The sequence below is a fragment of the Sebastes umbrosus genome, chromosome 13 (genome assembly GCF_015220745.1).
Source record: "Sebastes umbrosus isolate fSebUmb1 chromosome 13, fSebUmb1.pri, whole genome shotgun sequence".
Lineage (NCBI taxonomy): Eukaryota > Metazoa > Chordata > Actinopteri > Perciformes > Sebastidae > Sebastes > Sebastes umbrosus.
This window is the reverse complement of record NC_051281.1, coordinates 24,227,806-24,244,654: the sequence shown is the minus strand read 5'-3', so window position 1 is coordinate 24,244,654 and position 16,849 is coordinate 24,227,806. Positions and strand designations below refer to the sequence as shown.

The window sequence follows — 16,849 nt, the reverse complement described above, 5'->3', positions numbered from 1 at the left end:
GTTTACTAAAAAAATAGCCAAAATATACATTTATATATATATATATATATATATATTGTGGTTTTATCTATTTACTAATAAGGTGTACTTGTACTTTTCTAACATTCAAAATATACCGTATTTTATGTAAATTAAATTTGAATAAAGATCGAATAGAAAATAAAATAATAATAATTTATGATATTTCATGGATATATTCACTATCTTCTGCTCCGTAAATGGACACTAAAAAATAAGTGTTTATTATTGTTATTATTATATTATTAATAATGAAAATAATTAATCATATGTTATCCTACTATATAAGAAAATATTTTATAAGAGGCCTACATATATAAAAAAAATTATATATATTAAAAATATATATATATGTATATATATGTATATACAGGTGCAGCTCAAAAAATTAGAATATCGCGAAAAAGTTCAATATTCTTCGTCAGTTATTTAAAAAAGTGAAAATGTAATATATTATAGACTCATTACACATACACTAAAATGTGCATTTTTTCATTTTAATTTTGATAATTACAGCCTACAGCTCAAAAAAGAAAGAAAAAGGTATCTCAAAATATTAGAATATTTCATAAGATCAGTCAAAAAAAGGAATTACAATACAGAAATGTCCAACTTCTGTAAAGTATGGGCATTTATTCACTCAATACTTGGTATTGAGTGTATAAATGCACAAATTACTGCATCAATGCGGCGTGGCATGGAGGCGATCAGCCTGTGGCACTGCTGAGGTGTTATTGAAGCCCAGGTTGCTTTGATAGTGGTCTTCGGCTCATCTGTATTGTTGGGTTGGATGTTTTTCATCTTCCTCTTGACAATACCCCGTAGATTCTCTATGGGGTTCAGGTCAGGCAAGTTGGCTGGCCAATCAAGCACAGTAATATCATGGTCAGCAAACCAGTTAGCAGTAGTTTTGGCACTTTAGGCAGGTGCTAAGTCCTGCTGGAATAGGAAATCGGCATCTCCATAAAGCTTGTCAGCAGACGGAAGCATGAAGTGCTCTAAAATGTCCTGGTAGACAGCTGTGTTGACTTTGGACTTGATAAAACACAGTAGACCAACACCAGCAGATGACATGGCACCCCAAATCATCACCGACTGTGGAAACTTCACACTGGACTTCAAGCAACTTGGATTCTGTGCATCTCCACTCTTCCTCCAGACTCTGGGACCTTGATTTCCAAATGAAATGCAAAATTTACTTTCATCTGAAAAGAGGACTTTGGACCACTGAGCAATGGTCCAGTTCTTCTTCTCCTTAGCCCAGGTAAGATGCTTCTGACGTTATCTCTGGTTCAGGATTGGCTTCATACTAGGAATGCGACAGCTGTCTCCATCTCCTGGAGTCGTCTGTGAGTGGTGGCTCTTGATGCTCTGACTCAAGCATCAGTCCCCTCCTTGTGAAGCTCTCCCAAGTTCTTGAATCAGCTTTGCTTGACAATCTTTTCAAGGCTGCGGTCATCCCTGTTGCTTGTACACCTTTTCCTACCACACTTTTCCCTTCCAGTCAACTTTCCGTGAACATGCTTCGATACAGCACTCTGTGAACAGCCAGCCCTTTCAGCGATGAACTTCTGTGACTGACCCTCCTTGTGGAGGGTCTCAATGATTGTCGTCTGGACAACTGTCAAGTCAGCAGCCTTCCACATGATTGTGGTTGTGTGTACTGAACTAGACAGAGATACACGGCATTTATTCTGTATGAATAGCAATTTACTGAAACTCAAAATGAAATATTCTAATATTTTGAGATACCTTTTTCTTTCTTTTTTGAGCTGTAGGCTGTTATTATAGAAATTAAAATGAAAAAATGCTTGAAACATTTTAGTTTATGTGCAATGAGTCTATAATATATTAAATTTTCACTTTCTTAAATAACTGACAAAGAATATTGAACTTTTTCGTGATATTCAAATTTTTTGAGCTGCACCTGTATATATATATATATATAGCCTAGGGCTGTCAAAGTTAATGTGATAATAACGCGTTAACGCAAATTCATTTTAGCACCACTAATTTTTTTAACTCATTAATGCAACTTGCAATTTTTAGGTTATAGCGGGCTCAGTTTTAAAGTTAGAGTGAAGATACTGGCATCATATGAAACTAGAAAACCTAAGGAATCCATTGGTACCATGTCAATAACGTGTAAATAACGCTCCAAACTTACGCTAAATTTTGGCGAGGAAAAACTGGCATGGCCATTTTCAAAGGGGTCCTTTGACCTCTGACCTCGAGATATGCGAATGAAAATGGGTTCTATGTGTACCCACGAGTCTCCCCTTTACAGACATGCCCACTTTATGATAATCACATGCAGTTTGGGGCAAGTTATAGTCAAGTCAGCACATTTGTCCACTCCCATGTTAATAAGATTATTAAATACTTGACAAATCTCCCTTTAAGGTACATTGTGAACAGATAATGTGCGATTAGTTTGCGATTTATTGCGATTAACTATGGTCAGTCATGCAATTAATTGCAATTAAATATTTTAATCAATGGACAGCCCTAATATAGCCTATTTTTTTTTTTTTTTAAGATATATCCATTACTTGGCTATATGCGACCATACTATAAAATCAACATAAGATATTCCTTTATTAGTCCCGCAGTAGGGAAATGTGCAGTGTACAGCAGTAAAAAAGAGCTAAACAAAGTGTAACAAAATATGAACCATTTAAATAGAAGGAAGTATAAAAACAGGAGCGGTATATACAGTATTGACAATAAACAGACTATTAACAAAATTGCACAAGTGGAAAATGATATTGCACAGTGAGAACGAACGATTACTGCAGCATTATAATGATAATTAATAATCATGAAAACGTATATAAATATTGATTTCATTTTTGTATTAATATAATGACTATAGGACATATAAACTGTAAACAGTCCTTCCTCCAGATCAGATGATGGCAGTAATCGTCGTGTAAAGTTTTGCTGCATCCGGTGTTAAGGCACACAACTAAAGAAGAAGCATAAACACAATCCGTGAGAGGGACGAGGAGCCGGTGTAAATATATACTGTATATATTATATATTATGATAGATGACTATGACACATTTTCGAGGTCAGATCCGAGGACCACACTGGGGTCCAACCATGGACAACATGCTGATCGACTTCTGGCGCAGACATGACTGCCTGTTTAACTCCTCGGTCGACTCTTACTACGACAAGGATCTGAAGACCAGTCTGTGGACCGAGTTCGCGATGTCCATCGGAAAGCCTGGTAAGAGCTGGAAGGTGAAGGGTGACACACTAAAACAACAGTGTATGCTGTTGTTGATGAAGCATTCAGGCAGTGTTGGATAAAAAAAACACCTGAAGCAATGATATGCAAGCACAGGGAGAGAATGAACCCAGCTGAACTTCATCAACTCTGTGTTTATGGAATGGGAATTGGCTGACAAGTGCACTTTCATAGACTAAGCTACTGGAGTTACCCTGCACTATATTCACTTTTTAATAGTCGTGTATCACAGCTGTTACCCTGCACTATTTTTTGTACTTTGTACTTTGCACTACTAACTTTTTTACTGCCTTTTTACTAATATGTTTTTGCACTATGGAACTGTGATGCTGGAAACCTGAATTTCCCTCTGGATCAATAAAGTTACTATCTATCTATCTATCTATCTATCTATCTAGCCTAATGTGAACCATTTACATTGTTGTAGCCTACATTTAGAGATAAACAAGACGTCCTCTTAAGAACAATGTCTATTTCTTTTAAAACATATAAATTGTCTTCTTCTTACCCCACATCGGTAACTATTACTCTACTACTCTACTACTACTACTCCTACTCTTACACTTAGCTACATGTTATTCTGTGTTCAAACCAATGGATCGCCGCCATATGATTTCCATATTAGGCCTATAGGTAAAAATAGTTTGCATATGTATAAAAAACACAGAGAGGCTTCTTATCCTACAGTGTGCACTTTATGGTTTATCCTTTAACTTCTTCGTTACATCTAAATTACTACTGTTCAGTCACTATTTAGTAGGGCTGCACGATTATGGCCAAAATGATAATCACGATATTTTGATCAATATTGAGATCACGATTATTTATCACAATTATTTCTAGATTTTAGAGACAAAGTATTTCTATTGCAAAGAGCGCTGCTTTCACTTCCATGTCGTGCTTCATTCCAACCATCCAAAACTAAAAATGTTATCCTTTTTACTTTGTTATTATCATCTATAGTGGTTATTTGCATAAAAACACACAATTAGGAAATAAATGATTGTATTTTTATTTAAATATCTGCTTTGATTAAAAAATCTTGACATTAGTAGTTCTAATTATATATTATAAGCTGCTTAGAGCTAGTGTTAGGAAGTTAAACAGGAGTTAAACTCTCTCTCTAATATCTATTTCATATTGCTGTGAAAACATCTGCTTCAAACAACTGGATTTATTCAAGTTTCACGCCAAAAACTACATTTTACAAGATTACATTTGAACGTATCATGGTAGCATTATGATGTACCATGGCCTAATACTCATTTTTTTACTAGTAGAGTAGAAAAGAAATTGGATATACGAGACTGTTGAAAACCTGCTTGATTTATGCAGCAGAGTTTTCTATGAGCGGAGCACGTATTTGAAATGATCGTTTAATTGTGGGAGGCCAAAATTGTGATGGCGATTAATATTCGATTAATTGTGCAGCCCTACTATTTAGCATATTTTGCTAAGGCCTATTTTCACCTTGCAGTATCTGATGTTGAGAGAAGATCAAGATCGCTCCGGACTCAGTACGGGAGGGTGCTATGGCATCCGGAGAGGGTCAGCACTACCCAGCAAAAGATGCTTAGGGAGAAACTTGATTTTCTGAAGCCTTATATAGTTCGCAGGCGAGGTGAATCATATCTGGTAAGTTGAAACTAAAGCAGAAAAAACCTGCAGATGCCTCCCCTGCAGAGCTGGATTGCACATGTTTATGTATGTTTCTGCTTATACTCTTTTTGCAGGAGGACAAGTTTGATGATCGGGATGAGGACGACGAGGAGCTGGAGACTGAAGGAAGTATTGATCAGGAGATGGGAAGCTCATTTGGTAGCCCACTGGATGCTGATGTGACTGAGCAAGATCCGGAGGATGAACCCCACCCGTCCTCGAGCCTGAACCCTGCTGCTCCCATGCACTGTCCAAACCCACAGCCTCAGGTCACAGAGGTCATGTCTTTGAGCTGTCCTCGCCGTCACAACGACGAGGGTTCTGCCGATCAGCCTGACCAAACATCTGCACCAAACACACCCAGACACAACATACTAAACCAGTTTGCAGAGGTTATGTTGGCAGACATGCATCAAATTAAAGACCCCATGGTGCTCATGAGACTTCGCCGAGATATCACCGACATTGTGTTCAAAGCGGTGGAGGAGGACGTGCAGCGACGGTGCGTTCGAGTGCCGACACATAGGGAGAGCGCTCAGTTACACGGCTGCTCCGGGCCCCAGCAGGCATCTTCACAAACAAACTACTCATGGAGGCAGAGGTTTTTGAAGAGAAAGAACAAGGCCTGTGAGATTGGAAGGAGGATACAGAGATGGGAGGAGATGAAGCACGTGAGGAGAATGTCCAGGAGTCAGTTAATGCAGCCCGTCCAGCAAGGCCAAGCACTGGAAGGCATGAGTGAACACGGCTCTCAGGTTATTATTCAGGCGTCTGAGATCAAAAGAGAGACAGAGCCCCACACGGTTAAGATTGAGGAGGAGGCTCTTCCGTCGGCTTGACATTTTAGATACAGAGTTGCCACTATTTTTCCTGATCACAGTCATCCCAGTCAGTAAAGTGTAGGTTAGAAAAGCTTCTTAAGACTTGGAACACTTCCATCAGTCATTCAACAGTAAATGATAACAGTAGAAAACAGATGCTGTAAATTGCCCTCTTTGCCATACAGAAGTCTTGATGATTGTAACGTATTAGCACTTAGTAGCACTTTGTAGAGGATTTCAACAATTATCCATATTGATAGTTTTAAAAGATATGGGAATAGGATAAAGACGTATAGCCTATCGGAGTACTTAAGGACACTACAATGCCAAGGACTGCATGTAATAGTGGAATCACCACCGAGAAACTTTTCTGCCTTTTCAAACACAAGATGTCTAGTTTCTAATGAATCTATGCCTTTCAAAAACAATTCAGACTAATTTATAGGCCTACTTGGTCTGTACTTTAAGTATGGTATTTAACATGGGAGTAACTTTTGAGCCTGAAAGTGTTACAAAGTTATGGAACATTCTGAGCTGTAGGCATAAGGCAGTGGACGCTGTGTGATCCAACTCGAATCGATGATACTCTGCTCCTATTAAAGAGAAAATAAGGGTTTTCACCTTTGTTGTGTACCTTGTGTGTGTAATAGTACTTAGTCAATGGCGTCTGCAAGCTGACTGCACAGGTAGGAAAATATTGACAGTTCCAACCAACCATTGACAAGCAGATGGTAGTGTTACTCTCTTCTGTTGCACTAATCAGGATTATTTGGATTCTATTAAAAAAAAAAGTATTTTAGGATGAGCGACAGCAAGTTAAGGCCTACGCCCAATGTCAGCTGGGATCGGCTCCACGACCCTGAACAGGATAAGGGGTTACAGATAATGGATGGATGGATGAATGGATGGAGAGCAAGTTAAGGTTCAAAACCAGACTTAGATTAGTGACTGATATTTCTTGAAGCAACATTTTTCAATACCTTAAAATGAATGTAATCTTCTTTCATTTCCCCATCTCTCATAGAGCTGAACTGACTCTATATTTACTGTCCATGTCACTAAATTAATTTAAACCAGCTAATTCTGTTGAAATGTTATTTACAGGTTAAAATGTCTCAGGGAAGAGACACGATAAATCTGGATATTCTGAACATGCAAGAAAATAGATGTGATCGGGCCTCGGAGAGTTCAAATTAACACTGGAAAACACCGACTGACATTAATATGAAGATTTAACTCTAATAAAGCTGTTGCATTTAATTCATAAAGAATCAAATTAAAATGATTGCTGATTTTCCTGAAGATGACAATGAAAGATGCAATCTCTGCTGCCATGAATCTTTCTCCAGGATTGTGCATAGGTATTTTTTTTTTATTTTGAGTGAATCATATTCCCATGTAATGAACAAATTTGGTAAGGGGAAGCTTAGTTCTCATGTGTTGCATAAATGTGTTGTTGTTTCACAAGTCTGTGCATACAACAGACTATGGTCTCACTTTGAAAATGTCTTTTTTTTTAATTATACAAACCCTCTCGATTTCAGAGTAGACATGAATACATACAATATAGCTTGAAATGTCAACAATACGAACTTTCAGTTACAGAGGAAGGGATCTGCTGAATAAAATATAAAATATAAAAGTAAAATGAGGACACAGCAGCAGCTGTTTCATAAAAGCAACAGGTCTGACAACCTTTTATCTTCTGATATTTGCAACACATCTTCACTGAAACAGGTCTTTGAACAAGTCAGAGCTGTCAGGACCTGTAGGTCACCACTTTCCTGAAGAAGGATGATGGCGAGGATCATTTGCAATGATAGGCTGTTTTTTTAACATAGCCTGTTCCTTTGTTGTCCCTCAGACTCATATATTTGTATAGCTACTGTATGTTCAAGTGAGTTTTGCATGACGGTGGTGAAATTACACAGCAACAACGACTAGGCTATTTAACAATCAATCATAAACTATTTAACAATCAATCATAATTTACAATATATGTTAAGTAATAGGTGCAAATCATGTCAGTTAACAGCTGGCACCATATTTTCGGGTAGTTCCTTATTGGCTGCAAATTACCCCAAAACAAACACTTGTAGAAATGATTAAATTCATGCATGTGCATATTATGCCTTTTTTTTTTTACAAGTATGTTGGGTCTGTATAGGTTTATTCTTGGGAAACAGAATTATTAAACCCAACACCTTCACTACTAAGCCATACAATTGTAAGCTAATTACTAATAGTCACTGTCAGTGTTTCTATATTTTATTTATCTCTGTTTCCCCCGTGATCAAACGTCTTTCCTCAGTGAAGTTTATAAGATTATGCCCATAGACATGCCTGTTCGACTAGTGAGGTCCTTTTGCATTTTCAATCAGGCAATGCAGAGCGGTACCCGGAAGGGTCCTGCAGACCTCTCACACACACACACGTGTTGCTGTGCGTCGTTAAACATGGCGGACCTGCAGATGAAGCTGCTCCGCAAGAAGATACAGAAAAGAACTGATAAGAACAAAGAGCGCAAACTACTGAGGGAACAGAAAGACGACGAAGAGACGGGTATGTGCTGTAAATAAAAACAGAGTATCCGGATGTTGTTGTTGTTGTTTTCTGTGTTTCTGAAGCAGGTGAAGTTCGTCACCTGCTAAGCTAAGCTAGCTCCGTTAGCTCCTCACTGCATGGCTTTAAATCAGGAACTCTCTTCACATCGTTTACATTTCACTGACAGACATAACGTCGGCTAGTAACATCAGATTATTGTCTGTGTACATCACCGTCATGTGTCGCTGATTATTGTGATTTATAAGCGTCGCTAAAATGTAGCTAGCATCGTGTAACGTTATTTACAAAGTTCTCCTTTAAGTTCTGAATGCAGGACTTTTACTTGTATTGGAGTATTTTCAAAGTGTGGTATTAGTACTTTTACTGCAGTAAAGGATCTGAATACTTCTTCCACCGCTGTGAGTAACCTGCCAAAATAAATAAATAAATGATTCGATAATGAATCATTAAATGTACCAAAAATAGTATAAAAAATAAATGTAGTCATTAATTGAGACTTTATTTTAAATAAATAACTAAATTTATATTTCTGTTTTGCTTCTCTATTTATTTATCTTTGTACTAATTCCCTTATTTATTTACTCCTGTTTAATTTCCCCTTTTATATATTTGACAGCCCTCTCATTTGCATAATGAGGCAGAAATACATAAGAAATGTCTAAAAAAAAAATACATAAATAAATAAGTTTGGGGAATTAAATAAGGGATGAAATGCAAAGGGAAAATTATACTGACTTCCATAAACGTGAGGAAACATTTTAAATTCCCAGGAATTGTAATAATCATGAAGTACATCTTAACTGCTCATAGTTTTTTTCCACATCATCTGACTGATCCGGTAAATGTGTGTTTTGTTTTCATGATGCTTTTGACAGTGAACTCAAACGGGTTGGAGGAGGAATGTTGTGAGCAGCCTGCAACTCTTTGTAAGAAGAAACCGAAGAAGCAGATTGGGTTACCATCGGAAGGGACCACAACAGAGGAGACTCCTCTGAAGAAGAAGTCAAAGAAGAAAAGAAAGCTTGCTGACACTGCTGATACACCAGGTAACAGCTAGAGGAGGTTGACAACCTCAAATAGATAGATAGATTTGTGATGGCTAACTAACATGTTGTATCCTTACTTCAGTTGAGAAGAAGACCAAAACAGTGAAAGAAGCAGCAGACGACGAAGAGGAGGAGGAGGAGGAGGAGGGAGCAACATTAGCAGATGGAGAACAGGCTGTTGATAAACCAGAGGAAGCTGCAGATGAAGAGGAGGAGGGAGAAGATGATGAAGATGAGGAGGAGGAGGACAAAACTGGAGATGATGATGAAGAAGAGGAAGATCAACCTGAATTACCATCTGGCTTAACAGGTATTGAAGAAATAGCAGTTTGTTTACTACAGAGCCGGCTGGCTCTTCAGCAGTTGTATTACCTGTGAGGATTTCCATTAGCTGAGTACAGAAGATAAAAACGGCATGGTGCATCTGGACAGGCCCCGTAGTGAGAAATCACATAGTTTTCCTTAATATGTCCTGAATTTTACTGAAAGCCCACTGTAAAAAGTTCAGCAGTTTAAAAACAGTTTTGTTAGACTCATTTTTTGTTGTGACATCACACGTTTTTTTCTGCATCTAGAATTACGAGGCGGAAACTCTAATTTTAGATACCTGTAATTACATTTTGACTAGTAGATATAAAGTTATAACAAATGGAAATACTCTAAGTAAATATAAGAACGAGTACCTCAGAACTGTACTCAACTACAGTACTTGGGTAAATGTACGATTTTCCATTTTTCAGAGGCTGTAGCAGACCCACCTGCTACTGTTCGGTCTACATACACACACATTGACCTGAAGTGAAAAACAAAATTCAGCCGCGTTGCCTTTATGTGTTGCCCTTTCAGTGTTTCCATCATGAAAAGGGTGTCAACTAAGGCATACAGAGATTCTTGTGGTTGTCTTTGGGAGGAGTCACCAGTGATTCTCCTGACAGGACTAACTGCAAGGACACAATGGATTTTAACTAGTTTCCCATGGCCGATAACATCAGCTGTTTTTCCTGCTTCACCTTGGTCTTTAAATGGTCTTTAAATGGTCTTTAAATGGAATCTGCTTTTGGGTCTTTCAGGAGCATTTGAGGACACATCCTTTACCTCTCTTGCTGAGCTGGTGAGTGACAGCACGCTGAAAGCAGTGAAGGAGATGGGCTTTGAACACATGACGGAGATCCAGCACAAAAGTATTCGTCCCTTGTTGGAGGGAAGGTAAGTCTCAGACTCTCGTGAGCTGCTTGTAACTTAATAAGTGATGGACCATAATGTCAGACTGGGTTTCGTGTCTTTTGGCTATGGCCTTTTGAGGGCAGCTCATTTCAGATAAAAAGCATGATTGACTTTAGACCAGAATCCGATTGTGACGTTGTCAATACTTAATCAGTGTTTCTGTTTGCTTCTCTGTAGGGATGTTCTAGCTGCTGCCAAGACAGGTAGTGGTAAAACCTTGGCCTTCCTCATCCCGTCTATAGAGCTCATCTACAAACTCAAGTTCATGCCCAGGAACGGTAAGACTCCTGTTAATGTTTCCACTCTCCCCAATATGTTCTGGCTTAAAGCTAGGGTTGGTAATCTTGAGAAACCAGCAACAGTACAGTAGATTTTAAAAATGATTCAACCCAAAAACCCAGCCCAGTGTTGCCAACTCTTTTCCAAAGAAAGTAGCAGCACTAGCTCCAAAAGTCCCTACATCTAGAGAGAAAGTCACCAAGTCGTAAAAAACAAACATGAATATTGTTAGTACAAAAAAAATGTTTCTAAATTACATTACCTACCCTAGCTTTAAACACTCTGTGGGCTGCTGAGGGAGAGGGAAATGTATTTATTTTACCTAATGTATCAAACTGTATTATGTAAGTTGAGTCAAAGCTCTTGACTAATGTCCTCCTCTTCCTCTCAGGCACCGGTGTAGTGATCCTTTCTCCCACACGTGAGTTGGCCATGCAGACTTACGGTGTGCTGAAGGAGCTGATGGCACACCATGTGCACACCTTTGGTCTGATCATGGGGGGCAGCAACCGCTCAGCTGAGGCCCAGAGGCTGGCCAACGGCGTCAACATCCTGGTGTGCACACCGGGCCGTCTGCTGGACCACCTCCAGGTGAGAGGGGTGGAGTCCTGAGGGGATATATGGCACAACAACACTACTGCCAACGCTTCTGGAACATAGCATATGAAACAGGCCGTTATCCATTCATAGTATTAGTAGTCAGTACAGTTCAAACATAAGCTCATTGTTTTATTGGTGTGTTTCTGCTAGGGCTGTCAAAGTTAACGCGGTAATAACACGTTAACACAAATTCAGCATCATATTTGTCCACTCCCATGTTGATAAGAGTATTACATACTTGACAAATCTCCCTCTAAGGTACAGTGAGGCAATTAGTTGTGATTAAATATTTTAATCAATTGACAGCCCTAGTTTCTGCAGATCCTGCTTGTTGTTAATACTTGGATAATAATATTTACCATGTTACTAATGTTGTCCTTCAGAATACCGCTGGCTTCATGTACAAGAACCTCCAGTGTCTGATTATTGATGAGGCTGACCGTATCTTAGAGGTGGGCTTCGAGGAGGAACTGAAGCAGATCATCAAACTGCTGCCAAGTACGTATCTATTGTTGCACAGCTCTCATTCCTCTGTGACGGGATTGTTTTGTTAAAGGGCTACTTTAGCAATTTAGCATTGCACTTTTGTAAAGTTAGGGCACTCAGATTTTTTAAAATAGTAGTCAAAACCGCCATGATTCGATTCAAAAATCGATTCTCAATTCAGTACATAGGGGTGTTGATTTCAGGATCTCCTCCAGTCCGATGTGCGCTAATAAAGGCAGTGTGGCAAATTATGGCACGAATGCAGAGTATAAGATTGTGGAATTTTTATATTTGAAAAATTTCTATCAACTGATTGCAATAATGTAAACACAGAAAGGCAAAAGGTAACATTTATTCATGCTAAACAAACACTTTTTACTAAAGTTTTTAGTGTTTCTCAATTCTCAGAGACTTCAAGAATAACAAGTTGAAGTTATACAAAAAATATAAATGCTGCCTGTTGCATAAATACTATTGGTAGGCTTTTATTTATCACAAACGTGTCAATGAGGAACGGCTGATTCGTGAAGTTGAAATGAGGAGTTATCTTTACGATACCTCCTACTCATAAATAAGGTGACAGCTGGCTGGAGGGAGATCACCAGGAGGTCGCCTGAAAGTTTCCCACTGGCTGTTGGCTATAATGTCATTTCCAGTAAATAGCACAACATAAAACGTCAGAAGATAGCAAGTACTCAAGCCTCTTATCCATCCGGCTCCCTCTGAATCCCTGTTTTCTGCCTCTGTTGTCCAGAGAAGAGACAGACCATGCTGTTTTCAGCCACTCAGACCCGTAAGGTGGAGGACTTGGCTCGCATCTCCCTGAAGAAAGAGCCCCTCTACGTCGGCGTGGATGACAACAAAGACAACGCCACCGTTGACGGCCTGGAGCAGGTACTGTCTGCTGCTTTTCTGTTCAGTCGATGTTCCGCTGAAGGTGGACTGGCCTCGAAGCTCCTCGGCACCACACTAACATGATCTCTCCTGTGTTTCAGGGTTATGTGGTGTGCCCGTCAGAGAAGCGCTTCCTGCTGCTCTTCACCTTCCTGAAGAAGAACCGCAAGAAGAAGCTCATGGTCTTCTTCTCTTCCTGTATGTCTGTGAAATTCCACTATGAGCTACTCAACTACATCGACCTGCCCGTCATGGCCATCCATGTAAGACGTGTCACTTGTTAAATCTCATACGGTATTCCCCTACACGCCTACAGAGCCAGCTGTTGTAAAACACTGTTTATCTTTTTGTTTACCAGGGCAAGCAGAAGCAGACCAAACGTACCACCACCTTCTTCCAGTTCTGCAACGCCGACTCGGGCATCCTGCTGTGTACTGACGTGGCAGCTCGAGGTCTGGACATCCCCGAGGTGGACTGGATCATCCAGTACGACCCTCCAGATGACCCCAAGGTATCCAAACTATTACCACATAATAGAACATGACCATAATTCAAAATTGGAGCAAAAAAATCAATGTGAAATCTAGGGCTGTCCCAAATACCATTTTTTGGGCTTAGAAGCTTCGGTGATTGCAACGGTCGAAGCGTTCGGGTCAGTTCTATTGAAATCAGCGACGTGGCTCACAAACTCTCGATGACTTGTGAAGGTCACCTTTTGAGTTTGAGCCGAGTCACAGATTAGGACTCCTTCTAAACTTGACTTTGCATGTGCAGGAGTACATCCACAGGGTGGGCAGAACAGCCAGAGGCATCAACGGCCGAGGCCACGCGCTCCTGATCCTCCGACCGGAGGAGCTCGGCTTCCTCCGCTTCCTGAAACAGGCCAAGGTAACCATCTCAAACCCCACTGTTTTCATTTAGATTCACAGCTGATTGCTAATTTTACTTTATCCTATCAACCTTTACTAATGTTGAACCCAACAAGATGGACATGTCTATAAATGGGACTGCTCTCTATTTACATGCCTCTTTATTGTCCAGGTCCCACTGAGCGAGTTTGACTTTTCTTGGACGAAAATCTCTGATATCCAGTCTCAGGTAAGAAATCTACTTATATCTTTAAATAGTAGTTGTTAGTTTTCTATAGTTAGAAAAATGAAATGCTAATACCAAATGTACGATGTGTAAATTTAAGGGTATTAAAGGACATCCGTGGAATGTGCGTGCACGCTCAGCTGAGAGGTGGTGTCCCCCACCTTTTTATAGGCTTAATGAATGAACAAATGGATGAATTATCTTTACACTGCACTTTTATAAGTTGAGTTGATTTAGTAGATTCACATGATTTGAGTCAAATGATTCACATGTTTTGTAAATTTTTGGCATAGTTTTATTTTGGAAATAATTTAATTTAAAACCAATACATAGGCTAGATAAGATATGGGATTAAAAACATGTTCCCCTTAAAATAACCTTCTTTATTTCCATTGAATAAGAGTGCATTTAAATTTCTAGTAAAACTTTACATTAACCATTCATTTCCAATTTATTTAAGCGTGTAGCGCAGGCCTTCATCACATGGGTATATGATATTACGCTGTCACATTTATATTTTCCGACTTCTGGCAGCTCTCTCTTTTCACCACATGTTTGCATCCCTGGATATAAAATACATCAGTAAATAGCCCACTTGTGAATTTTGAAGCTTTGCCCCTCTGCCTTTTGTTCCTTAGCTGGATAAGCTGATTGAGAAGAACTACTATCTCCACAAGTCAGCCCAAGAGGCCTACAAGTCCTACGTGAGGGCTTACGACTCCCACTCACTCAAACAGATCTACAGCGTCAACACCCTCAACCTCCCCATGGTGGCGCTGTCTTTTGGCTTCAAAGTTCCTCCATACGTCGATCTGAGTATCCTTTACTGTGATTCTGCACACGGCTTGTTTGATATGTTAAGTCTTATTGTCGTCGTTTGTGTTCCTCAATTTTCATGTAGAAATGTATGATTAAAAAAAACAATTTAGTTTCCTTAACTCGGCTCTTCTCCAGATGTCCACAGCAGTAGAGGTGTAAAGATGCAGAAGCGAGGCGGCGGAGGCGGTTTTGGATACCAGAAGTCCAAGATCGGGCAAAAATCCAGAATCTTCAAGCATGTCAACAAAGGAAAGGGTGACAGGAGACAGTTCTCCCGCTGAAACCCCGTCACGTGAACTCCTCCTGGACTGATTCCTCTTCTCTTAGAAGAACTGCCCTTTTTTTATTACATGAACTTCCTGCTTTGAACAGGATGCTGTGTATTGTGTAGGGCACAAGTCTCTCAGACTTCCTTTAGGCCCACTTGTCCTCCTATGAGTTATGTAAAAGTCTTTTGTAAACAAACATTGTAGGTGTTGTGTGTTGAGGAGGTCGCTGCATTCCACTGTGGATTCCTGATCAACAAAGAAAAGCTCACCTTTCTAACATTTCCTCATGTCACCTGAGTGGAATATTAAATCTCTATCGACTTTAAATATATTTAGTTTGCTTCATTCATACTATGTAGACTTTGCCAAGGAGTAAAAGAAGTGCCGGTACTGCGTACCGATGAGTACCGGCCAACAGCGGACACTGGCCATGAGCATGAAGTCGCCCGATATAAACCACGTGAGGTTCTGATGTAAAATTCTTTTATTATACATCACATTATTACAGCATCCACATTCCTGCAGAGCTGAAGGACTCCTGCTATGCATCTTGTCAAACAAAGCAACCGGCAGGCACACAAATAGGATCTGGGATAATTAGATACATGTTACAAAAATCACAGTTAAGTTCATCAGAAACAAATATAGCAACATTCCCTTTAAATGATGAAAAATCTCAATAAATTTTATAACTTTAAGAAAACGTAATCCTGAGGTGTTTTCATTCTAAAAAGTGAGCTTCAGAATTTTCATGCTCTGATCTAAAAAGCTTGTGCTTAAATACAACTGATTAGTATCTAAACGTACCATGATGCTTTGTGAACTGCGCCTCGCCTTGGAAGTAGACGAGATCAGGCGGCAGCAGTGGGGGGGGGGCGGAGACAAAAAGCTGCAGTCGAGTCGGACGGTTTCCAGCAGCCTTCAAAGAATTTATAGGAAGTCTCAGGAAAAATGACATCCTGTTAGATCCGATCTGTAGGCTACTTGTAGTTTGCAGACCACGTTGGGATTTATTTATATTTGTTTGTAAATATATATGGAAATGTGTGTGTATCTGCCATTGGATATCCTGCATTATTTTAATGTCTGCCTTCTAAAACACTCGTTTTGACAACTGCTATATAGATGTGTTTAACAGATGAAACCTTCATTGCACAACATGAGACTAATAGCCTACAAATTAAATATTACAATTACACAGAAAGTTGTGACTTTCTACAACATGTGGTGTTTGCTGTCAGAAACTAAGAGCCAATCAGCTCTGTGATCAGGCGACAGCCAGGCGTTTCCCATAATGCCCTGGGTTTTGCAGTCGGTGGAGAGCAACTGCAGCTGCCTCGATCCCATGAGGTTATTGTTGCTCACGTGTGCATGACGTCAGAGCAAGTCCGGCACAAATCTAACTGGCATGCATTGCGCGGCAATCGCCGGTGATGGATTCTGCGCAGGCCTGGTTCATCTCGAACGAGCCTAATGATTAACTTAAAAAAAAATATATCCTTTTTTTAAAAACAATTAGGTTAAAAACCTGCATGGCTCCCACATCCATCCTCTCCACACAAGATCAATTATTTTGACCCAAATGCCCCATGAAACCCTGAACTCTGAACTCTGTCACTCCTTTTTAGTTCCTCCTAGACCAGACACCACTTTAAAGGGACTATTTGTAACTTTCAGAAATGTTTGTTAATAGCAACACCTGTGGCCGTGAAATCAACGAAAGTCAGCGTCGGGCTCGCGCTTGTGCTCGCTCTACATAGACATGAACAAGCATCGCTCAAAACAGTGAGGCGACACACGTCAGCTAAAACCACAAT

The 16,849-nt window shown here is 39.7% G+C and overlaps 2 protein-coding genes and 1 non-coding gene across 4 annotated transcripts; all 3 read left to right on the top strand.

Annotated features, from left to right (window-relative positions):
* Positions 1 to 2,936: 2,936 nt before the first annotated feature.
* Positions 2,937 to 7,019, top strand: LOC119500884. Of its 2 annotated transcripts, XM_037790867.1 has the most exons (4): positions 2,937 to 3,254; positions 4,753 to 4,910; positions 5,009 to 5,689; positions 6,556 to 7,019. In XM_037790867.1, the coding sequence occupies exons 1-4, from the start codon at positions 3,071 to 3,073 to the stop codon at positions 6,616 to 6,618; spliced, it is 1,086 nt and encodes a 361-aa protein (XP_037646795.1). In that variant the 5' UTR covers positions 2,937 to 3,070; the 3' UTR covers positions 6,619 to 7,019. The 2 variants fall into 2 exon arrangements, with proteins under 2 accessions (XP_037646795.1, XP_037646794.1); XM_037790866.1 differs by lacking the exon at positions 6,556 to 7,019 and having other exon boundaries at positions 2,940 to 3,254; positions 5,009 to 6,375.
* Positions 7,020 to 8,115: 1,096 nt separating this feature from the next.
* ddx18 (DEAD (Asp-Glu-Ala-Asp) box polypeptide 18) lies at positions 8,116 to 15,730 on the top strand. Its single transcript, XM_037790391.1, has 14 exons — positions 8,116 to 8,317; positions 9,196 to 9,366; positions 9,449 to 9,676; positions 10,437 to 10,572; positions 10,768 to 10,868; positions 11,261 to 11,460; positions 11,853 to 11,967; positions 12,710 to 12,849; positions 12,951 to 13,112; positions 13,208 to 13,360; positions 13,624 to 13,737; positions 13,891 to 13,947; positions 14,583 to 14,760; positions 14,899 to 15,730. Exons 1-14 carry the CDS (start codon positions 8,140 to 8,142, stop codon positions 15,042 to 15,044), a joined length of 2,079 nt encoding a protein of 692 aa, XP_037646319.1. The 5' UTR covers positions 8,116 to 8,139; the 3' UTR covers positions 15,045 to 15,730.
* LOC119500945 lies at positions 10,189 to 10,321 on the top strand. The gene has a single exon (XR_005209732.1). It is a non-coding gene; the product is annotated as a small nucleolar RNA SNORA13 (small nucleolar RNA).
* Positions 15,731 to 16,849: the final 1,119 nt, after the last annotated feature.

What these genes read in the sequence shown, in the direction of transcription:
- LOC119500884 (XM_037790866.1), top strand. Translation starts at nt 3,071, where the DNA reads ATGACTATGACACATTTTCGAGGTCAGATCCGAGGACCACACTGGGGT. An exon ending in GATGTCCATCGGAAAGCCTG is followed by an intron (nt 3,255 to 4,752) that starts GTAAGAGCTGGA and finishes TTCACCTTGCAG; the next exon opens with TATCTGATGTTGAGAGAAGA. An exon ending in GGCGAGGTGAATCATATCTG is followed by an intron (nt 4,911 to 5,008) that starts GTAAGTTGAAAC and finishes CTCTTTTTGCAG; the next exon opens with GAGGACAAGTTTGATGATCG.
- ddx18 (XM_037790391.1), top strand. Translation starts at nt 8,140, where the DNA reads ATGCAGAGCGGTACCCGGAAGGGTCCTGCAGACCTCTCACACACACAC. An exon ending in TGACACTGCTGATACACCAG is followed by an intron (nt 9,367 to 9,448) that starts GTAACAGCTAGA and finishes TCCTTACTTCAG; the next exon opens with TTGAGAAGAAGACCAAAACA. An exon ending in TCTCTGATATCCAGTCTCAG is followed by an intron (nt 13,948 to 14,582) that starts GTAAGAAATCTA and finishes TTTGTTCCTTAG; the next exon opens with CTGGATAAGCTGATTGAGAA.